The following is a 24,227-nucleotide window of genomic DNA, read 5'->3' as shown; positions in this document are numbered from 1 at the left end:
AGGCCAGGACAACTACAGGTCCCAGGGGGCAACAGTGCAGAGCCACATTTAACACCAAGTACTGGATTTAAGAGGAGCATAATGCTTAACTCTCATCCTCTTTCACATGACCCATTAACTGACTGCTTAATAATCACACAAACAATATCTTAGTATTTCAAAATGGAGGGACTAATGAGCTTGCGTTAGTGTTACTGCATCAGTTCACATGGGGTTAATGGCATCTTCTCACCAGAGCGGGGGAGTTCTGGTCCGGCCAGAAGGACTCGGGGATGGGCCAGTGGCCTACAGGCACCCCTGTCTTGGGGTTGGGTCGCACGTAGATGAGCTTGTGGCAGCTGTGCCAGGGCTGTGGGCTGAAGGACAACACGGGCCGGCTCGGGTCAACCATACCATCTGTAGAGCCAAACAACAACAACATGCGGTGTCCATTTCTCAACCGAACACAAACAGAAGAACAGCCACAGGTCCGAAGCAGCTGTTCGGAACACATCAGTCAAGCGCTGACAGAGAGAGTCCCCTTGAGACCATCAGAGGACACTTCATCAGTGACACACATAGTCTTACACAAGAAGTTCGAGCGCATTCCTGTTAACACATACCTTCGCCTACCAGAGGCGGATCTGGCCCTGTCTTTTCAAAGTTAATGACGACACCACTCAGAACCTTCTGGACCAGAGAGTCCAGACACTGGTTCAGCATCCTCTGAGTCCGTACACAGTATGACCGACCTGGAGAAAGAAAGAGTAGGAGGGATGAAGAACAAAGACAGAGGGATGGAGAAGACCTGTTATTAAGGGCTATAATGATACCAGTATTGCAATATCTTTTCCATGACAAAAATTAAAACAAGAAGCAGTTATTTTGTCCTCTAAAAACCATCTGTATGTAAATTATTGTGTGACTCTAGATGACAACATAAGCATGTTTGTTTCCAGAAAGTAGTTGCAGATTTAATTTCCAGTCTCTAGAAACAAATGTTAAATGATACATAGCCTGGACCCTGAAGAAGGTACTCTGTGCCCAAATGTTGGTTGACCCATTAAATTGTTGAGAGCATATATAGACTGTGACCTTGTGACTGTGTTTTTATACATTACACATTTTGACATCACAACAGGCACAGTCCCACCCCAGAGCCAGTTAGAATGAGTACAATGGGCGTCTCCATTGAAGTCAATGATGCCATAATAGTTGAACTGGCAGACATTTGTCAGTGTACCCATATGGCAAGAAGTAAAAGCAGGATGTTAACTATTTCTATGGGGGGCATCATACCTCCAGTGACCTCACACATCTGGGTGATGGCAGACTCGTCGTTGGGGACGCTGCCCAGCTGCTCGCTGTCGGGCGTGGCTGCCCCAGGGAGACGCAGCACCAGGGCGAAGAGCCGCTGGTCCCACCGGAATGGCTCCTTGGTCAGCTCACTGCCTGGCAGTGGAGAGGTCAGGGGCAGGTGAAGCTGGAGACAGGGAGAGAGGAGCACAAAGGAGGGAGAGGGGCGTGGTAGAGGTGGCAGCAATTAGCCTAGCAGTTATGAGCATTGGGCCAGTAACAGAAAGGTTGCTGGTTCAAATCCCTGAGCCGACTACAGTAGGCAACAACAGAAAAATGGACAATGTGCCCTTGAGCAAGGTACGTAACCCTAATTGCTCCTGTAAGTCGCTCTGGATAAGAGCGTCTGCTAAATTACTAAAATGTAAAATGTAGAGGTGGGGAAGATGTGAAATTTGTCTTGTTATTAGATTCTGGCTGGACATCTTAATTGGGCCCAGATGAGTGATATTCTTCTTATACAGTGTAATAACGATTTAGACAATGTGAGTCATCTGAATAACATGCAGCTCATAAAGAATCATATGTCCTGGAATTCTTTGCCTGCTTCAAATGTGGGCTCTCTTTAACAGCCTCACTTACTAGCCAGGACCATAGTAGAACTCTCCTGGCTGGAGAGTGAAACTGTTCCTTCTTCATTAGACCGAGCCAGGACCACAGTCCACTGCTTTTAAACCTGGGGCCATATGTATCAAGCTTCTCAGAGTAGAAGTGCTAACTTAGGATCAGTTTTTCCTTAATAAGATCACATGGACAGGGGGACCTGATCCTAGATCAGCACTTTTTCTTTGAGACGCTTTATGAGCACGGCCTCTGACTTACAGTTAACCAGTCAGAGGAACGACCATTGTCCTCGCTCACCTCATCCGGCACCCCAGAGGTGTGAGTCAGTTTGTTCCCATCCGTGATGGTGATGATCACCGAAGGCTCCAGAAAGAATGGGTTACGGCCCTGAGGATAGACAGGGAAGTTCATGGGTTAAAAAACTGTTTGCTGTTGGTCAGGCTGAGAGATGATTGTCGTTTTGGTACTCTGTGAGGACAGAGGCTCTTTCCCTGGACTACATACAACAGTGGAGGCTGCTGAGGGGAGGACAGCTCATACTAATGGCCGGAATGGAGCCAATGGAATGGCAACAAACACATGAAAACTATGCGTTTGATATATTTGATACCATTCCACAAATTCCGCTCCAGCCATTACCACAAACCCGTCCTCCCCAATTAAGGTGCCATCAACCTTCTGTGATATACAATACAACTTTATTGTCCAGATGTTCCACAGAACCACTAAATATTGTCTTGTGTTCTCAGCCCCCCCCCACCAGACACCAAACAGACAGTTGAGAAGAGTACAGGGTTGTGGGGTTAAGTGCCTTGCTCAAATGCCCAACAGTAGGGGAATGTCTTGAGGGTGTGAACCCAGAGTAGCCCTCAAGTTGCCAGTTTAATTTTGCCCTTTTTCTAGCACCCGGCCCGGGAATCGAACCGGACACCTTGAGGCTACAGGTCCAACTCCTTAGCTGCTGAGCTTCCTACCGCCAGCATTCTCTTATTTACACACAAACACACACACTACCAGCAAGATTTTTTAGATATATATGTTTTATTTATTTAACCTTTATTTAATTAGGCAAGTCAGTTAAGAACAAATTCTTATTTACAATGACGGCCTACCGAGGAACAGTAAGTTAACTGCCTTGTTCATGGTCAGAACGGCAGGTTTTTACCTTGTCAGCTCGGGGATTCGATCCAGCAACCTTTCGGTTACTGGCCCACTGCTCTAACCACTATGCTACCTGAGAAAGACTAAGAAGATTTACATACTCCCGATGTTAACCGCTAGCCTAGCCCTAATGGTCTAATACTGCTCATATTGGCTGATTGGCTGATATAGACAAATACATACACAAACGGAATATTCCTCAAATCTATATGCACTGTATTGCATGCTATTGTACACAATGCTTGTGCATAATAATATGTTTAAAAAGTTAACTATTGCCTGATATTCCACAGGATATATTTGGGGAAATACATACTATTTCTATGACCTGGGTGATGTACTTTATACTAAAGTATGTTATATTTAAAGGTGTAGAGGGTTGAGTGTCAGGAATACCTGTCCATAGTTGTCGATGCCAGAGACAAGGCGGTTTAGGTTGAGTAGGTCAAATGCCGCACGGAGAGCGTGACCCAGAGTTGTCAGTCCAGACGCCTGCAGGTTCTTCAGTTCACTCATAAACGTGGCATGGTTCTCCTTCCAGCCCGCCTGAAATACACACAGAGATAGTGTGTCAAACACACACACACACACACACACATATCACATGAAGGGAACACATTGCATACTCACACACATCACAATACACATCAACCCACATAAACACAGTCAAAGTGGACACACACACACACATATCACATGAAGGGAATGCAGTACATTGCATACTCAGGCAGACAGAGGGAGTGTTGCGTCATCACAATACACTGCATGATCAACCCACATAAACACCAGTCATGAAAGTGGACACAACATACACACGCTCACTCTTACACACACATACACAGACAGTATTACATTACATTGACCCCAGAGCACAGAGGCATGTTTGCACGCAAAACAAACACACAGACTCATATTAAACATATTAGTGCTGGGTTAAAGACAACCACACACTGACTCACATTAAACATATTAGTGCTGGGTTAAAGACAACAACACACTGACTCATATTAAAATATTAGTGCTGGGTTAGTGACTCATATTAAACATGGGTTAAAGACAACCACACACTGACTCATATTAAACATATTAGTGCTGGGTTAAAGACAACCACACACTGACTCACATTAAACATATTAGTGCTGGGTTAAAGACAACACACTGACATATTAAACACTGACTCATATTAAACATATTAGTGCTGGGTTAAAGACAACCACACACTGACTCATATTAAACATATTAGTGCTGGGTTAAAGACAACCACACACTGACTCATATTAAACATATTAGTGCTGGGTTAAAGACAACCACACACTGACTCATATTAAACATATTAGTGCTGGGTTAAAGACAACCACACACTGACTCATATTAAACATATTAGTGCTGGGTTAAAGACAACCACACACTGACTCACATTAAACATATTAGTGCTGGGTTAAAGACAACCACACACTGACTCACATTAAACATATTAGTGCTGGGTTAAAGACAACCACACACTGACTCATATTAAACATATTAGTGCTGGGTTAAAGACAACCACACACTGACTCACATTAAACATATTAGTGCTGGGTTAAAGACATACAGTAAAAGCTCCATACTCATATAGGCTAAAGAAAATATGTATTATCACAACAGATGAAATATATTTATCATACATTAGGCTCTATATTAAAGGGTTAGATCATCCAAATGACAAAACACTAATTGGTTCCTTGCCCTGCAAGCAGTCTATGGACAATGTATGACAGCAATACATGCTTTGGTTTAGTTTTAGCTGGCACGGTTTCCACATGCTCACGTTTAAGCATTTGTGGCACAAATCCCATTCAAGTCATGGGACCAAAATTAGCATTTTTCACGGATCATGTTAAAATCATCTATAAGTGACTTTGCTGAGCTTCACAATCAATGTTAGATACTTTTAGCTAATTTGGATATGATGTGCAAAAAATGCTAATATCGGTCCCTTGACATAAATGGGATTTGTGCCAAAAATGCTAAAACGTTAGCATGTGGAAACAGTGCCAGGGAAACTAAACCAAAGCATGGATTGCTGTCATACCTTGTCCATAGAATACTTACACTGTAAGGAAACCAGTGAGTAATTTTGTAATTTAGGTAAACTATCCCTTAAAATAATATGTTTATGATACTATGAAGCTACGAGATTACATCTTCCTTAGGTTATGCCTTTAGAGTGCTTGGTTTGAAAATGGTAGGTCTATTTGTAATGTAGAAAATATCTCAGAAAACACAAAGTAATGGCCACTATTGGCTCTTGCTGAAGCACTTCCTGAAGCTGCTCATCCCATGAGACCAGGGCTTTCATATGAGACCAGGCCTTTCCTATGAGACCAGGGCTTTCCCACGAGACCAGGGCTTTCCCACGAGACCGGGGCTTTCCCGTAGGAGAGTAGCCTAGTAGAGGAGTGTGAGTGAGTGGCTGCTTTCGCTCTTTCCTCCACTGAGGTCAAGTACCTTACTGTTACAGCATTATGCTTAATCTACGGATGACCTGCAGGCTTACCAGCCCCACCGTAAGCGGTACCATGCTTCCGAAAGAGAGAGAGGAGGAGAAAGAGGAAGAGAGAAATAGAGGGTGGGAGTTTGGAGGTGACATGGACACTGAGCAGGAAATACAACAGGACAGAGTTGGCTTAACTTTGAAGTGTTTGTAGTCCTTGGATACAAGGCATAAGTTATTATATCTAACCTCTAGATTGTGTTTACTCCAATGTACGTATGAAGTAGTGAAAAATAGCATAAAACAATGCTAAAGCAGTTGTATATGTGAAGTAGCATGTTGCATTCCTTCACTGTAGAAGAAATGCAATTGGCCCAGCATCCTCCGGGTTGGGCCGCTGTAGGCCATCATTGTCAATAAGAATTTGTTGCCTAGTTAAATAATGTTGAACAAAAATAAATAAATAAAGAAGGCTGTAGAACTAAAGACAAAGCCCTACTGGCAGGCTGTAGAACTAAAGACAAAGCCCTACTGGTAGGCTGTAGAACTAAAGACAAAGCCCTACTGGTAAGCTGTAGAACTGAAGACAAAGCCCTACTGGCAGGCTGTAGAACTGAAGACAAAGCCCTACTGGTAGGCTGTAGAACTGAAGACAAAGCCCTACTGGTAGGCTGTAGAACTAAAGACAAAGCCCTACTGGTAGGCTGTAGAACTGAAGACAAAGCCCTACTGGCAGGCTGTAGAACTAAAGACAAAGCCCTACTGGTAGGCTGTAGAACTGAAGACAAAGCCCTACTGGCATGCTGTAGAACTGAAGACAAAGCCCTACTGGCAGGCTGTAGAACTAAAGACAAAGCCCTACTGGTAGGCTGTAGAACTGAAGACAAAGCCCTACTGGTAAGCTGTAGAACTGAAGACAAAGCCCTACTGGCAGGCCGTAGAACTAAAGACAAAGCCCTACTGGTAAGCTGTAGAACTGAAGACAAAGCCCTACTGGCATGCTGTAGAACTGAAGACAAAGCCCTACTGGCAGGCTGTAGAACTGAAGACAAAGCCCTACTGGCAGGCTGTAGAACTGAAGACAAAGCCCTACTGGTAGGCTGTAGAACTAAAGACAAAGCCCTACTGGTAAGCTGTAGAACTGAAGACAAAGCCCTACTGGTAGGCTGTAGAACTGAAGACAAAGCCCTACTGGCAGGCTGTAGAACTAAAGACAAAGCCCTACTGGTAAGCTGTAGAACTGAAGACAAAGCCCTACTGGTAGGCTGTAGAACTGAAGACAAAGCCCTACTGGTAGGCTGTAGAACTGAAGACAAAGCCCTACTGGCAGGCTGTAGAACTGAAGACAAAGCCCTACTGGTAGGCTGTAGAACTGAAGACAAAGCCCTACTGGTAGGCTGTAGAACTGAAGACAAAGCCCTACTGGTAGGCTGTAGAACTGAAGACAAAGCCCTACTGGCAGGCTGTAGAACTAAAGACAAAGCCCTACTGGTAGGCTGTAGAACTGAAGACAAAGCCCTACTGGCATGCTGTAGAACTGAAGACAAAGCCCTACTGGCAGGCTGTAGAACTAAAGACAAAGCCCTACTGGTAGGCTGTAGAACTGAAGACAAAGCCCTACTGGTAAGCTGTAGAACTGAAGACAAAGCCCTACTGGCAGGCCGTAGAACTAAAGACAAAGCCCTACTGGTAAGCTGTAGAACTGAAGACAAAGCCCTACTGGCATGCTGTAGAACTGAAGACAAAGCCCTACTGGCAGGCTGTAGAACTAAAGACAAAGCCCTACTGGTAGGCTGTAGAACTGAAGACAAAGCCCTACTGGTAAGCTGTAGAACTGAAGACAAAGCCCTACTGGTAAGCTGTAGAACTGAAGACAAAGCCCTACTGGTAAGCTGTAGAACTGAAGACAAAGCCCTACTGGCAGACCGTAGAACTCTTAACTCTTAACTCACACTCAATAATTCAAATGAAAGAGTAATTCAATTTTACCTGCCCAACCTTTCCCCCCCCCCCTCCAAATCAACAATTCATTATAGGCTGCATAAGTGTGCAACCAGAGTCCCTTGTTTTAAGACAACCTTGTCTGGTGGGTGGGGTGGGAAAGGGAGGGAAAACAGGTGGAGGGAGACATGAAAAAGAGTGAAAGAGGGTCAATGCATTAGAAAAAATGTGCTCCACTATGCTTATGTTGTGACGTTTGGGGAAGGGTCAGGATATTGAGACTGGATTGTCAACATTATATTGTGCTCGGCTATTTATTTGTGGGCTGCGCCTCATGCCATGTGGTGAAACAGGAATACAACATGACACAAGACATAGAGATAGCCTACAGCACTGACATCATCGTCTTCAAATGTCTCTCGGCAACCCAGACACCGAGTTAGAGTGCCAAGAAAAAGACAACATCAAATTCACAATGAAAAAAGTGATTACATCATCATGAATTATTTATTTTCAAAAACTGTTATATGTACTTGTGTCTGTATATAGCTAAGCCTCCCCCCACCCCCAATTTAACAGTGGTAGTCTATGAGCCAGGGTATAGCAGCTGAATATAGCTAGGTCCCCCCACCCCCGATAGAACAGTGGCAGTCTATGAGCCAGGATACAGCAGCTGGGGCCTAGGCTAAGTCATGCTGGGTTCCTGCACATACTGACTGCAGGACAGGAGACCGCTTTCCATAAACAGACAGATAACAACTTGTTCCACGCAAAAGCCCCAGTTATGGGAAAGCAGACTCCTATAAATAAAAAACATTAAGTTCCCATGATCCTTTAGTTAAGGAGCAGAACCAAAATGTGCCAGGTTGAAGGCACGTGATGAGGTCTTGATTCATGGAACTTGAGCAGGCAAGACAGCACCACCAGAAAGCACCAAAACCCATTCAGTAGAATGGAAAAAGAAAGCATCATGTCATTGTGCATTTCTGACTCAGAAGGGTGGTGATGAACTAACTGGTCATGAGAGCAGGAGATGAGAGCAGCGTGAGCACGGTAAAAGTCAGAGCTATCACTGCAGTGAAAGCTAGGCTGCTTAACAAGCCCAAAGAGCTGTGATCATATGGAAGGCAAAGGGAAGGGGTCACAGACTCACAGCCAGTGAAGCGGAGTTGGTTTCAGACACGAGTACAGACCCCGCTACAGAACCTGCTACAGAGACCGCTATAGACCTCGCTACAGACCCTGCTACAGGCCCCGCTACAGGCCCCGCTACAGGCCCCGCTACAGACCTCGCTACAGACCTCGCTACAGACCTCGCTACAGAGACCGCTACAGGCCCTGCTACAGACCTCGCTACAGACCTCGCTACAGAGACCGCTACAGACCTCGCTACAGAGACCGCTACAGGCCCCGCTACAGACCTCGCTACAGACCTCGCTACAGAGACCGCTACAGGCCCCGCTACAGACCTCGCTACAGGCCCCGCTACAGACCCTGCTACAGAGACCGCTACAGGCCCCGCTACAGGCCCCGCTACAGACCTCGCTACAGACCTCGCTACAGAGACCGCTACAGGCCCCGCTACAGGCCCCGCTACAGGCCCCGCTACAGACCCTGCTACAGAGACCGCTACAGACCCCGCTACAGAGACCGCTACAGACCTCGCTACAGAGACCGCTACAGGCCCGGCTACAGACCTCGCTACAGGCCCCGCTACAGAGACCGCTACAGACCCCGCTACAGACCCTGCTACAGAGACCGCTACAGGCCCCGCTACAGGCCCCGCTACAGACCTCGCTACAGACCCTGCTACAGAGACCGCTACAGACCCCGCTACAGAGACCGCTACAGACCTCGCTACAGAGACCGCTACAGGCCCGGCTACAGACCTCGCTACAGGCCCCGCTACAGGCCCCGCTACAGACCTCGCTACAGACCTCGCTACAGACCCTGCTACAGAGACCGCTACAGACCTCGCTACAGAGACCGCTACAGGCCCCGCTACAGACCTCGCTACAGGCCCCGCTAAAGGCCCCGCTACAGACCTCGCTACAGGCCCCGCTACAGGCCCCGCTACAGGCCTCGCTACAGACCTCGCTACAGGCCCCGCTACAGGCCCCGCTACAGACCTCGCTACAGGCCCCGCTACAGACCTCGCTACAGACCCTGCTACAGAGACCGCGCTACAGACCTCGCTACAGAGACCGCTACAGACCTCGCTACAGAGACCGCGCTACAGACCTCGCTACAGAGACCACTACAGACCTCGCTACAGAGACCGCTACAGGCCCCGCTACAGACCTCGCTACAGGCCCCGCTACAGACCTCGCTACAGAGACCGCTACAGACCTCGCTACAGAGACCGCTACAGGCCCCGCTACAGACCTCGCTACAGAGACCGCTACAGACCTCGCTACAGAGACCGCTACAGGCCCCGCTACAGACCTCGCTACAGGCCCCGCTACAGACCTCGCTACAGACCCCGCTACAGAGACCGCTACAGACCCCGCTACAGACCTCGCTACAGGCCCCGTTACAGGCCCCGCTACAGACCTCGCTACAGACCTCGCTACAGGCCCCGCTACAGGCCCCGCTACAGACCTCGCTACAGGCCCCGCTACAGGCCCCGCTACAGGCCCCGCTACAGACCTCGCTACAGACCCTGCTACAGACCCCGCTACAGACCTCGCTACAGACCCTGCTACAGGCCCCGCTACAGGCCCCGCTACAGACCCGCTACAGACCCCGCTACAGACCTCGCTACAGACCCTGCTACAGGCCCCGCTACAGACCTCGCTACAGGCCCCGCTACAGGCCCCGCTACAGACCTCGCTACAGACCCTGCTACAGACCCCGCTACAGACCTACAGAGCTACAGGCCCCGCTACAGTCCCCGCTACAGGCCCCGCTACAGGCCTCGCTACAGACCTTGCTACAGGCCCCGCTACAGACCTCGCTACAGACCTCGCTACAGACCGCTGCTACAGCTACAGACCGCGCTACAGACCTCGCTACAGAGACCGCTACAGACCTCGCTACAGAGACCCGCTACAGGCCCCGCTACAGACCTCGCTACAGACCTCGCTACCCCGCTACAGACAACAGACCTACAGAGACCGCTACAGACCTCGCTACAGAGACCGCTACAGGCCCCGCTACAGACCCGCTACAGAGACCGCTACAGACCCGCTACAGAGACCGCTACAGGCCCCGCTACAGACCCTACAGACCCGCTACAGGCCCCGCTACAGACCTCGCTACAGACCCCGCTACAGAGACCGCTACAGACCCCGCTACAGACCTCGCTACAGACCCGCTACAGACCTGCTACAGGCCCCGCTACAGGCCCCGCTACAGACCTCGCTACAGACCCGCTACAGGCCCCGCTACAGACCTCGCTACAGGCCCCGCTACAGGCCCCGCTACAGACCCCCGCTACAGGCCCCGCTACAGACCTACAGGCCCCGCTACAGACCCTGCTACAGACCCCGCTACAGACCTCGCTACAGACCCTGCTACAGGCCCCGCTACAGGCCCCGCTACAGACCCCGCTACAGACCTCGCTACAGACCCTGCTACAGGCCCCGCTACAGGCCCCGCTACAGACCTCGCTACAGGCCCCGCTACAGGCCCCGCTACAGACCTCGCTACAGACCCTGCTACAGACCCCGCTACAGACCTCGCTACAGACCCCGCTACAGGCCCCGCTACAGGCCCCGCTACAGACCTTGCTACAGGCCCCGCTACAGACCTCGCTACAGACCCTGCTACAGAGACCGCGCTACAGACCTCGCTACAGAGACCGCTACAGACCTCGCTACAGAGACCCGCTACAGACCCTACAGACCCCGCTACAGACCCGCTACAGACCCCGCTACAGACCCGCTACAGACCCCGCTACAGACCCGCTACAGGCCTCGCTACAGACCTTGCTACAGGCCCCGCTACAGGCCCCGCTACAGACCCTGCTACAGACCCCAGACCTACAGACCCCGCTACAGACCTCGCTACAGACAGATCCTGCTACAGGCCCCAGGCCCTACAGGCCCCGCTACAGGCCCCGCTACAGACCTCGCTACAGACCCCGCTACAGAGACCCGCTACAGACCTCGCTACAGAGACCGCTACAGACCTACAGACCCGCTACAGAGACCGCTACAGGCCCCGCTACAGACCTACGCTACAGGCCCCGCTACAGACCTCGCTACAGAGACCGCTACAGACCTCGCTACAGAGACCGCTACAGGCCCCGCTACAGACCACGCTACAGAGACCGCTACAGACCCGCTACAGAGACCGCTACAGGCCCCGCAACAGACCCCGCTACAGGCCCCGCTACAGGCCCAGCTACAGACCTCGCTACAGAACCCGCTACAGACCCCGCTACAGGCCCCGCTACAGGCCCTGCTACAGACCCCGCTACAGGCCCCGCTACAGGCCCCGCTACAGACCTCGCTACAGACCCGCTACAGGCCCCGCTACAGGCCCCGCTACAGGCTACAGACCCCGCTACAGACCCGCTCGCTACAGGCCCCGCTACAGGCCCCGCTACAGACCTCGCTACAGACCCGCTACAGACCCGCTACAGACCTCGCTACAGACCCCGCTACAGGCCCCGCTACAGGACCTCGCTACAGACCTTGCTACAGGCCCCGCTACAGACCTACAGGCCCCGCTACAGACCCTGCTACAGAGACCCGCGCTACAGACCTCGCTCAGAGACCGCTACAGACCCGCTACAGAGACCGCTACAGGCCCCGCTACAGACCTCGCTACAGGCCCCGCTACAGACCTCGCTACAGAGACCGCTACAGACCTCGCTACCGAGACCGCTACAGGCCCCGCTACAGAGACCGCTACAGACCTCGCTACAGACCCTGCTACAGGCCCCGCTACAGACAGGCCCCGCTACAGACCCCGCTACAGACCCCGCTACAGACCCCCTACAGACCTCGCAGACCCTGCTACAGGCCCCGCTACAGGCCCCGCTACAGACCTCGCTACAGGCCCCGCTACAGACCTCGCTACAGACCCTGCTACAGACCCCGCTACAGACCTCGCTACAGACCCCGCTACAGGCCCCGCTACAGGCCTCGCTACAGACCTTGCTACAGGCCCCGCTACAGACCTCGCTACAGACCCTGCTACAGAGACCGCGCTACAGACCTCGCTACAGAGACCGCTACAGACCTCGCTACAGAGACCGCTACAGGCCTCGCTACAGACCCTGCTACAGACCCCGCTACAGACCTCGCTACAGACCCCGCTACAGGCCCCGCTACAGGCCTCGCTACAGACCTTGCTACAGGCCCCGCTACAGGCCCCGCTACAGACCCTGCTACAGACCCCGCTACAGACCCCGCTACAGACCTCGCTACAGATCCTGCTACAGGCCCCGCTACAGGCCCCGCTACAGGCCCCGCTACAGACCTCGCTACAGACCCCGCTACAGAGACCGCGCTACAGACCTCGCTACAGAGACCGCTACAGACCTCGCTACAGAGACCGCTACAGGCCCCGCTACAGACCTCGCTACAGGCCCCGCTACAGACCTCGCTACAGAGACCGCTACAGACCTCGCTACAGAGACCGCTACAGGCCCCGCTACAGACCTCGCTACAGAGACCGCTACAGACCTCGCTACAGAGACCGCTACAGGCCCCGCAACAGACCCCGCTACAGGCCCCGCTACAGGCCCAGCTACAGACCTCGCTACAGAACCCGCTACAGACCCCGCTACAGGCCCCGCTACAGGCCCCGCTACAGACCCCGCTACAGGCCCCGCTACAGGCCCCGCTACAGACCTCGCTACAGGCCCCGCTACAGGCCCCGCTACAGGCCCCGCTACAGGCCCCGCTACAGACCTCGCTACAGGCCCCGCTACAGGCCCCGCTACAGACCTCGCTACAGACCTCGCTACAGACCTCGCTACAGACCCCGCTACAGGCCCCGCTACAGGCCTCGCTACAGACCTTGCTACAGGCCCCGCTACAGACCCCGCTACAGACCCTGCTACAGAGACCAGACCTCGCTACAGACCCGCTCACAGACCGCTACAGACCTACAGGCCCCGCTACAGACCGCTACAGACAGGCCCCGCTACAGACCGCTACAGGCCCCGCTACGCTACAGGCCCCGCTACAGACCTCGCTACAGACCCGCTACAGAGACCGAGACCCCAGGCCCCGCTACAGACCTCGCTACAGAGACCGCTACAGGCCCCGCTACAGACCTCGCTACAGGCCCCGCTACAGACCCGCTACAGAGACCGCTACAGGCACCGCTACAGACCCCGCTACAGACCTACAGACCTCGCTACAGACAGGCCCCCTACAGACCTCGCTACAGGCCCTACAGGCCCCGCTACAGAGACCGCTACAGACCCCCCGCTACAGGCCCCGCTACAGGCCCCGCTACAGACCTCGCTACAGACCCTGCTACAGACCCCGCTACAGACCCGCTACAGACCCCGCTACAGGCCCCCTCGCTACAGACCCCGCTACAGCCCCCTACGCTACAGACCCGCTACAGGCCCCGCTACAGGCCCCGCTACAGACCCGCTACAGACCCCGCTACAGACCTCGCTACAGACCCTGCTACAGGCCCCGCTACAGACCCGCTACAGGAGACCCCGCTACAGGCCCCGCTACAGGCCCCGCTACAGGCCCCGCTACAGACCCCGCTACAGGCCCCGCTACAGACCCCGCTACAGGCCCCGCTACAGACCTCGCTACAGGCCCCGCTACAGGCCCCGCTACAGACCTCGCTACAGGCCCCGCTACAGGCCCCGCTACAGACCTCGCTACAGGCCCCGCTACAGGCCCCGCTACAGGCCCCGCTACAGACCCCGCTACAGGCCCCCCGACCTCGCTACAGGCCCCGCTACAGGCCCCCTACAGACCTCGCTACAGACCCCCGCTACAGACCCCGCTACAGGCCCCGCTACAGACCTCGCTACAGACCCTGCTACAGAGACCGCTACAGACCCTGCTACAGACCCTGCTACAGAGACCGCGCTACAGACCCCGCTACAGAGACCGCTACAGACCCCGCTACAGACCTCGCTACAGACCCCGCTACAGGCCCCGCTACAGGCCCCAGTGGGAGTAAAGTCCTTAGTAGACAGCATCAAGGAATGACTATTAGGATGTGTGGCCCTAAACCAGAATCCCATAAAAAGAGGGCAGAAGTCTTCCTTATATGCACATTGTATTACTGAATGACAGCCCTGGATGTACCGGTCAGGTATGTGACTGACAGCCCTGGATGTACCGGTCAGGTATGTGAATGACAGCCCTGGATGTAATGGTCAGGTATGTGAATGACAGCCCTGGATGTACCGGTCAGGTATGTGAATGACAGCCCTGGATGTACCGGTCAGGTATGTGACTGACAGCCCTGGATGTACCGGTCAGGTATGTGAATGACAGCCCTGGATGTACCGGTCAGGTATGTGAATGACAGCCCTGGATGTACCGGTCAGGTATGTGACTGACAGCCCTGGATGTACCGGTCAGGTATGTGAATGACAGCCCTGGATGTACCGGTCAGGTATGTGACTGACAGCCCTGGATGTATCGGTCAGGTATGTGACTGACAGCCCTGGATGTACCGGTCAGGTATGTGAATGACAGCCCTGGATGTACCGGTCAGGTATGTGACTGACAGCCCTGGATGTACCGGTCAGGTATGTGACTGACAGCCCTGGATGTACCGGTCAGGCATGTGACTGACAGCCCTGGATGTACCGGTCAGGTATGTGAATGACAGCCCTGGATGTAATGGTCAGGTATGTGAATGACAGCCCTGGATGTACCAGTCAGGTATGTGAATGACAGCCCTGGATGTACTGGTCAGGTATGTGACTGACAGCCCTGGATGTACTGGTCAGGTATGTGAATGACAGCCCTGGATGTACCGGTCAGGTATGTGAATGACAGCCCTGGATGTACTGGTCAGGTATGTGACTGACAGCCCTGGATGTACTGGTCAGGTATGTGAATGACAGCCCTGGATGTACCGGTCAGGTATGTGAATGACAGCCCTGGATGTACCGGTCAGGTATATGAATGACAGCTCTGGATGTACCGGTCAGGCATGTGAATGACAGCCCCCGGTCAGGTATGTGACTGACAGCCCTGGATGTACTGGTCAGGCATGTGAATGACAGCCCTGGATGTACCGGTCAGGTATGTGAATGACAGCCCTGGATGTACCGGTCAGGTATGTGACTGACAGCCCTGGATGTACTGGTCAGGCATGTGAATGACAGCCCTGGATGTACCGGTCAGGTATGTGACTGACAGCCCTGGATGTACTGGTCAGGCATGTGAATGACAGCCCTGGATGTACCGGTCAGGTATGTGAATGACAGCCCTGGATGTACCGGTCAGGCATGTGAATGACAGCCCTGGATGTACTGGTCAGGTATGTGACTGACAGCCCTGGATGTACTGGTCAGGTATGTGAATGACAGCCCTGGATGTACCGGTCAGGTATGTGAATGACAGCCCTGGATGTACCGGTCAGGTATATGAATGACAGCTCTGGATGTACCGGTCAGGCATGTGAATGACAGCCCTGGATGTACCGGTCAGGTATGTGACTGACAGCCCTGGATGTACTGGTCAGGCATGTGAATGACAGCCCTGGATGTACCGGTCAGGTATGTGAATGACAGCCCTGGATGTACCGGTCAGGTATGTGACTGACAGCCCTGGATGTACTGGTCAGGCATGTGAATGACAGCCCTGGATGTACCGGTCAGGTATGTGACTGACAGCCCTGGATGTACTGGTCAGGCATGTGAATGACAGCCCTGGATGTACCGGTCAGGTATGTGAATGACAGCCCTGGATGTACCGGTCAGGCATGTGAATTTCAGACCTGGATGTACCGGTCAGGTATGTGACTGACAGCCCTGGATGTACTGGTCAGGCATGTGAATGACAGCCCTGGATGTACTGGTCAGGTATGTGAATGACAGCCCTGGATGTACCGGTCAGGTATGTGAATGACAGCCCTGGATGTACCGGTCAGGTATGTGACTGACAGCCTTGGATGTACCGGTCAGGTATGTGACTGACAGCCCTGGATGTACCGGTCAGGCATGTGAATTTCAGACCTGGATGTACCGGTCAGGTATGTGACTGACAGCCCTGGATGTACTGGTCAGGCATGTGAATGACAGCCCTGGATGTACTGGTCAGGTATGTGAATGACAGCCCTGGATGTACCGGTCAGGTATGTGAATGACAGCCCTGGATGTACCGGTCAGGTATGTGACTGACAGCCTTGGATGTACCGGTCAGGTATGTGACTGACAGCCCTGGATGTACCGGTCAGGCATGTGAATGACAGCCCTGGATGTACCGGTCAGGTATGTGACTGACAGCCTTGGATGTACCGGTCAGGTATGTGACTGACAGCCTTGGATGTACCGGTCAGGTATGTGAATGACAGTCCTGGATGTACCGGTCAGGTATGTGAATGACAGCCCTGGATGCCGGTCAGGTATGTGACTGACAGCCCTGGATGTACCGGTCAGGTATGTGAATGACAGCCCTGGATGTACGGTCAGGTATGTGACTGACAGCCCTGGATGTACCGGTCAGGTATGTGACTGACAGCCCTGGATGTACCGGTCAGGTATGTGAATGACAGCCCTGGATGTACCGGTCAGGTATGTGACTGACAGCCCTGGATGTACCGGTCAGGTATGTGACTGACAGCCCTGGATGTACCGGTCAGGCATGTGACTGACAGCCCTGGATGTACCGGTCAGGTATGTGAATGACAGCCCTGGATGTAATGGTCAGGTATGTGAATGACAGCCCTGGATGTACCGGTCAGGTATGTGAATGACAGCCCTGGATGTACTGGTCAGGTATGTGACTGACAGCCCTGGATGTACTGGTCAGGTATGTGAATGACAGCCCTGGATGTACCGGTCAGGTATGTGAATGACAGCCCTGGATGTACTGGTCAGGTATGTGACTGACAGCCCTGGATGTACTGGTCAGGTATGTGAATGACAGCCCTGGATGTACCGGTCAGGTATGTGAATGACAGCCCTGGATGTACCGGTCAGGTATATGAATGACAGCTCTGGATGTAATGGTCAGGTATGTGAATGACAGCCCTGGATGTACCGGTCAGGTATGTGAATGACAGCCCTGGATGTACCGGTCAGGCATGTGAATTTCAGACCTGGATGTACCGGTCAGGTATGTGACTGACAGCCCTGGATGTACTGGTCAGGCATGTGAATGACAGCCCTGGATGTACTGGTCAGGTATGTGAATGACAGCCCTGGATGTACCGGTCAGGTATGTGAATGACAGCCCTGGATGTACCGGTCAGGTATGTGACTGACAGCCTTGGATGTACCGGTCAGGTATGTGACTGACAGCCCTGGATGTACCGGTCAGGCATGTGAATGACAGCCCTGGATGTACCGGTCAGGTATGTGACTGACAGCCTTGGATGTACCGGTCAGGTATGTGACTGACAGCCTTGGATGTACCGGTCAGGTATGTGAATGACAGCCCTGGATGTACCGGTCAGGTATGTGAATGACAGCCCTGGATGTACCGCTCAGGTATGTGACTGACAGCCTTGGATGTACCGGTCAGGTATGTGACTGACAGCCTTGGATGTACCGGTCAGGTATGTGAATGACAGCCCTGGATGTACCGGTCAGGTATGTGAATGACAGCCCTGGATGTACCGGTCAGGTATGTGACTGACAGCCTTGGATGTACCGGTCAGGTATGTGAATGACAGCCCTGGATGTACCGGTCAGGTATGTGACTGACAGCCTTGGATGTACCGGTCAGGTATGTGACTGACAGCCCTGGATGTACCGGTCAGGTATGTGACTGACAGCCTTGGATGTACCGGTCAGGTATGTGACTGACAGCCTTGGATGTACCGGTCAGTTATGTGACTGACAGCCCTGGATGTACTGGTCAGGCATGTGAATGACAGCCCTGGATGTACCGGTCAGGCATGTGAATGACAGCCCTGGATGTACCGGTCAGGTATGTGACTGACAGCCCTGGATGTACTGGTCAGGCATGTGACTGACAGCCCTGGATGTACCGGTCAGGTATGTGACTGACAGCCTTGGATGTACCGGTCAGGTATGTGATTGGATGTACCGGTCAGGTATGTGACTGACAGCCTTGGATGTACCGGTCAGGTATGTGACTGACAGCCTTGGATGTACCGGTCAGGTATGTGACTGACAGCCTTGGATATACCGGTCAGGCATGTGAATGACAGCCTTGGATGTACCGGTCAGGTATGTGACTGACAGCCCTGGATGTACCGGTCAGGTATGTGAATGACAGCCCTGGATGTACCGGTCAGGTATGTGAATGACAGCCTTGGATGTACCGGTCAGGTATGTGACTGACAGCCCTGGATGTACCGGTCAGGTATGTGACTGACAGCCCTGGATGTACCGGTCAGGTATGTGAATGACAGCCTTGGATGTACCGGTCAGGTATGTGAATGACAGCCTTGGATGTACCGGTCAGGTATGTGAATGACAGCCTTGGATGTACCGGTCAGGTATGTGAATGACAGCCTTGGATGTACCGGTCAGGTATGTGAATGACAGCCTTGGATGTACCGGTCAGGTATGTGAATGACAGCCTTGGATGTACCGGTCAGGTATGTGAATGACAGCCTTGGATGTACCGGTCAGGTATGTGAATGACAGCCTTGGATGTACCGGTCAGGTATGTGAATGACAGCCTTGGATGTACCGGTCAGGTATGTGAATGACAGCCTTGGATGTACCGGTCAGGTATGTGAATGACAGCCTTGGATGTACCGGTCAGGTATGTGAATGACAGCCTTGGATGTACCGGTCAGGCATGTGAATGACAGCCTTGGATGTACCGGTCAGGTATGTGAATGACAGCCTTGGATGTACCGGTCAGGTATGTGAATGACAGCCTTGGATGTACCGGTCAGGTATGTGAATGACAGCCTTGGATGTACCGGTCAGGTATGTGAATGACAGCCTAGGATGTACCGGTCAGGTATGTGACTGACAGCCTTGGATGTACCGGTCAGGTATGTGAATGACAGCCTTGGATGTACCGGTCAGGTATGTGAATGACAGCCCTGGATGTACCGGTCAGGTATGTGAATGACAGCCTTGGATGTACCGGTCAGGTATGTGAATGACAGCCTTGGATGTACCGGTCAGGCATGTGAATGACAGCCCTGGATGTACCGGTCAGGTATGTGACTGACAGCCCTGGATGTACCGGTCAGGCATGTGAATGACAGCCCTGGATGTACCGGTCAGGTATGTGAATGACAGCCCTGGATGTACCGGTCAGGTTTGTGTAAACACAAGCCTGAATTATTATAACACAATGTTAAACATTTGGAGTCATTTCACGAAAAGACTGCCTTTTGCATCCCTTTGTTATTTAATTTTAAAAGCCTGTTATATTAAATGAAGTGGCCTGTAATATAGACCACATGGATAATTCAATTAATCAGATTTTTTAAATATGAATAACGACTTGCTAAAATGCCAAAATTCAGCATATTGACATGTCCCCCCATGCACCTTCTGTGACTTCCAGGAAAATTGTAACCCACTTAACCCTAACATTTCCAAAGGTTTTCACTATCATTATAAAGCCCTAGTTATCTTGTTGCTTTGACAAAGTCTTTCCTGAACATTATATCTATTTCATGTGATTAGTGATTAATTTGCGTCTGTCCTATTACATGAAGTGAACTCTCGTTTTAATGTGGTGAAACTATTCCTTTTGCAAAATGTTTTTTCAAAAGAAACATTGAACATCTAATAGTCAAATCATAGTGTAAAAGCAGGTACTTTTTTTGGCCATTTTGTGATGGAAAAGTGAATGAGTCGAGTATAACACGTCAACCCTGTTACCCATAGATAGACAGGCTAGAAATGTTTTAACAATGAACTCAATTGCCACTACTTGTTGAACACAACAAGACAACAAGACTCCATTCCTCCTGTAACAAGGGGATTTATAGCTGATTTAAGATGAAATTGTCAACCCTTTTACGGTCAACCCTGTCACGTTTTTTTATGAAGTTGAACATGTGCTCTTTATGACAGAACGTGGATGAACTGCTTCAGCATGCATAGCGTACACACAGTACACATCTCCTGCCTAATAACATGTCATGCTAGAGAGGAAAGGAGTGTGAAAGAGAAAAAAAATCCAAGTGAGAAAAGTAATGTCAGAGCTGGGGCAGGAGGAGGAAGAGGAAGAGAAGAATGACCTCCTCTCGACTGTCCAGGAACGGGACAACAAGTGAACTCAGGGGGAGGAGGAAAAGACAGCATTGTCTTTATCCAGCAGCGTCTCCATGGAACTCCTCTCTTATTGGTGGCTGAATAGCTTATGAATAATAAAACAGGGCTAAACAGCCACACTGCTCAGTTGAAGTGCAGAAGTTCAGTAGTCAGATTCCATCTCGCACCAGGCAATGTAGGCAAGACATTACAGGCTGGGTTATTGTTGGGCAAAATCTGTTTGTCTGGTTGTCAAAACCTAACACAGGGAGGAGCTTTCTCTCCAAAGTGCCTAGAAAAAAAGTCAGTAGACATGCAGTTAGCTAGTTATTTCCCAGAACGCTTAGCACTTCTGCTTTTGAATAGTTTCATCAAAAGTCCCTTGATAATAATCCATTAATATGCAACAAATCAGGAAAAATGCCCTCAAGGAAAATTCTGAAGACAATGAAGCTTTATAGGCCTATCTGGTCATTTAATACAGAAACAGAAACTGAACAAGCTCTGACACCAAGGAATGTGAAATGGAATAGCTAATGAACCACCACCTATCCTTGGATGGAGAGGAAGAAGACCTGGTGAAGGAGGAGGCGATATGTGTATGCATTGGAGGGAGGGGGGTGTAGAAAAGCCCTGGGAGGATGTCTGGCCACCTGCCAGAGAGACAAAGCTAATGAAGTGCCAGGGAATAAGCCACTCTACAGTACTGTCACTGTCAAACCATAAAACTACAGCAGCATACACTGATGCAGGCACACCTTCTGCACATTGGCAACGTTGCACATGAAAGAAGCAACAATGCAGTTTCATACACTTGGCCTTTACACATTCATTATAACATAGGCTACATGCAATGCACTTCAGCACTACTCATTTGACTATTATACAAAATATGTGCCCATCCCCAACAAGAGTGCATGAATAGACATGTGACAGTGAATTCATATAGGATTAATACATGGTTATCTTAATAAGATGAATGCACTAACTGTAAGTCACTCTGGATAAGAGTGTCTGCTAAAAGACTCAAATGTAAAAATGCTGTCAGATACTTGACAGAAAGTTAGCCCCAACTGCTTATTCATGTTCCTAAGTCTGGTGTAATGTTACACTGACATCCCAATGATAAAGCTAGCTGCTGCAGTGACTGCATGATTTATATGGGTTAATTCGAACAGTCACATCTAATTGTTTTGTAAACTGAGAGAACTTGTCATTGAAATATTATTTCCATGTTTGAGAGCGTTGGTGTTAGCTGCCACTCACATACACTAAAATGGAGAACATATTTTACTCCATCTTTTCCTGCTTTGGGGCAGATTTGAATTGGATATCAAAACAAATCCAATTGTATTTGTCACATGCCTTATAAACAACATGTGTAAACTAACAGTGAAATGTTAATTTACGGGCCGTTCCCAAATTGCAGAGAGAAAAAAATTGAGAAATAATAGAAAGGGTAAAACATGTAATAAAAAAAGTAATAATAAATACACAATGAGTAACAATAACTTGGTTATATACATGGGGTACCAGCGCCAAGTCGATGTGCAGGGGTACGAGGTAATTTAGGTAGATATGTACATATAGGTAGGGATAAAGTAACTAGGCAACAAGATAGATAACAAACAGTAGTAACAGCAGCATATGTGATGAGTCAAAAAGATTTAGTGCAAAAAGAGTCAATGCAGATAGTCCGGGTAGCTATTGGTCAACTATTTTGACTAACTATTTAGTAGTCTTATGGGGGTAGAAGCTGTTCAGGGTCCTGTTGGTCCCAGACTTAGTGCACCGGTACTGCTTGCACGGTGGTGGCAGAAAGAACATTCTATAACTACCCATAAGGAGTCATATGTGCTTATGTGCATATGCCACATTATTACATGAAATTTGATTTGATAAAATTTGATTTTGTAAACATTACTACCTGCTGCCTCTGCCTGTTGCTTAATTATTGGCATGGGTTAGGATGTTTTATTTCTATATAAGAAAAGGGAACCTGTTTATACTACGAGTGCAAGGCTGAGGGTGGGGGCATTGGGAAATGGTCATCTCTATCCTGATCCTTGAGACCTCCCTATCCTAACCTTTAACCTTCACATTAACCATTTTAATGATGATGGTGTGTATACAGACTGGGGGAGGTTATGATGTTGACACTTTATAAGGGCATTTGATCATTATGAAGTTATGATAGTGTAAACTACAGAATGGGCACCTTACCAGATTTAAATGAAAATATTGAGTGTCGTGTGAACATGATCATGTTATATGATAAAGGAGGTTTTGTCAAATCAAATAAGTTTGAGTCGCCCAGTCCACATTGGCCAATGCGAGTGCATAGAGTTTAGCCACAGAACGAAGGCAACAGGAGGACTCGTGAAGAGGTGCAGGCCAGTTGACCAATCCAGGATGAGTTAGCCCACAGAAATAGAGACGTCACGATAGATAATATATCTCTCCGCCTCCATCTCAGCGCCCGAGAGCTCTCCCAACACAAAAGCAAAATGTCCGCCATGTTCAGAGGCAGCGCTGCACCGGTCTGCGGATATTTTTTACAAAAATTTGCCGTTTTCGCCACCGGGAGGCCGCCCAACCCGCAGCTACAAACCAGAGGGACAGTAAAGTCTCACTGCCAGCAAAATATCCGCGCCTTAATCACATATAAAACAATTTAACAGTATTTATTTACCTTAACTCCGTATGGTGGATCATCGAATGTAACTAGCATGTACCTGTCGCCTCTACTAGCCGGGTCTCGGGCACGCAGCTGTTAAAGAAAACGAAACAATACATGTTAATTTCGACTGAATATGTCAAAGGGACCCTCAACACTATCAAGGCAAATAGTAAGCTGAAAAAATTGGGGTAAAATTATTCTTTACCTTCATAAAGATCTCAACCGCGCCTTTAGCAATGTCCAGATACGTCGTACCCAAATAAGTGCGCTGATTCATAGAAGCGGACGTGTCTATCAGGAAAAGTAAAATAGGCATCTTAAATGTATAGATATATAGTTATATGCTTTCTAAAATACCTATTATCGTCATATGACCTATCTTGCGGCCGGGGCATGCATATATGTGTGTATATTTTTTTGTAATAATCAGACCCCCCCCAAAAGAGGGTCGTACAGCCACCCCTTGCCGCTGCCTGACTCTATCTGTCTTTCCTAAGCACTGCTGGGTTAGCGCTGTTAGAGAAGTTATCTTCCGAACAGAGTGAAACGCCTTCCTTTCACCGCTGCGATTGTATTGGTTGAGCCTGACCACAGTGGCCACTCCCTGCCGTGCATAAATATGTAATAATGAGGTCGAGATGGTTTCTCGGTTCTTGTTCTGCTAAGCAGAGGATCATTCAGAGAGGGGATACATGTACTGTTGCAAGAAGATACATTAATACAAATATTGATGATATGGCCACTCTATTCTGCATAGTATAACGTTG

The 24,227-nt window shown here is 50.4% G+C and overlaps 1 protein-coding gene across 1 annotated transcript in view; it reads right to left on the bottom strand.

Moving 5' to 3' along the window:
* The window catches only part of ints6l (integrator complex subunit 6 like), a 40,088-nt gene extending 16,112 nt beyond the window's left edge, over positions 1–23,976 (bottom strand). The window contains exons 1-7 of the mRNA XM_064973355.1: positions 23,666–23,976; positions 23,473–23,550; positions 3,457–3,606; positions 2,197–2,286; positions 1,279–1,462; positions 603–731; positions 233–396 (exon numbers count right to left, since the gene is read on the bottom strand). Of these exons, the coding sequence (XP_064829427.1) occupies positions 233–396; positions 603–731; positions 1,279–1,462; positions 2,197–2,286; positions 3,457–3,606; positions 23,473–23,550; positions 23,666–23,776 (906 nt within the window). The 5' untranslated portion in view covers positions 23,777–23,976. The remainder of the gene's footprint in view (positions 1–232; positions 397–602; positions 732–1,278; positions 1,463–2,196; positions 2,287–3,456; positions 3,607–23,472; positions 23,551–23,665) is intronic.
* Between the last annotated feature and the right edge of the window lie 251 nt (positions 23,977–24,227).

This window comes from Oncorhynchus masou, chromosome 9, assembly GCF_036934945.1.
Source record: "Oncorhynchus masou masou isolate Uvic2021 chromosome 9, UVic_Omas_1.1, whole genome shotgun sequence".
Taxonomy (NCBI): Eukaryota; Metazoa; Chordata; class Actinopteri; order Salmoniformes; family Salmonidae; genus Oncorhynchus; species Oncorhynchus masou.
This window is presented reverse-complemented; position numbering and strand designations above follow the sequence as displayed.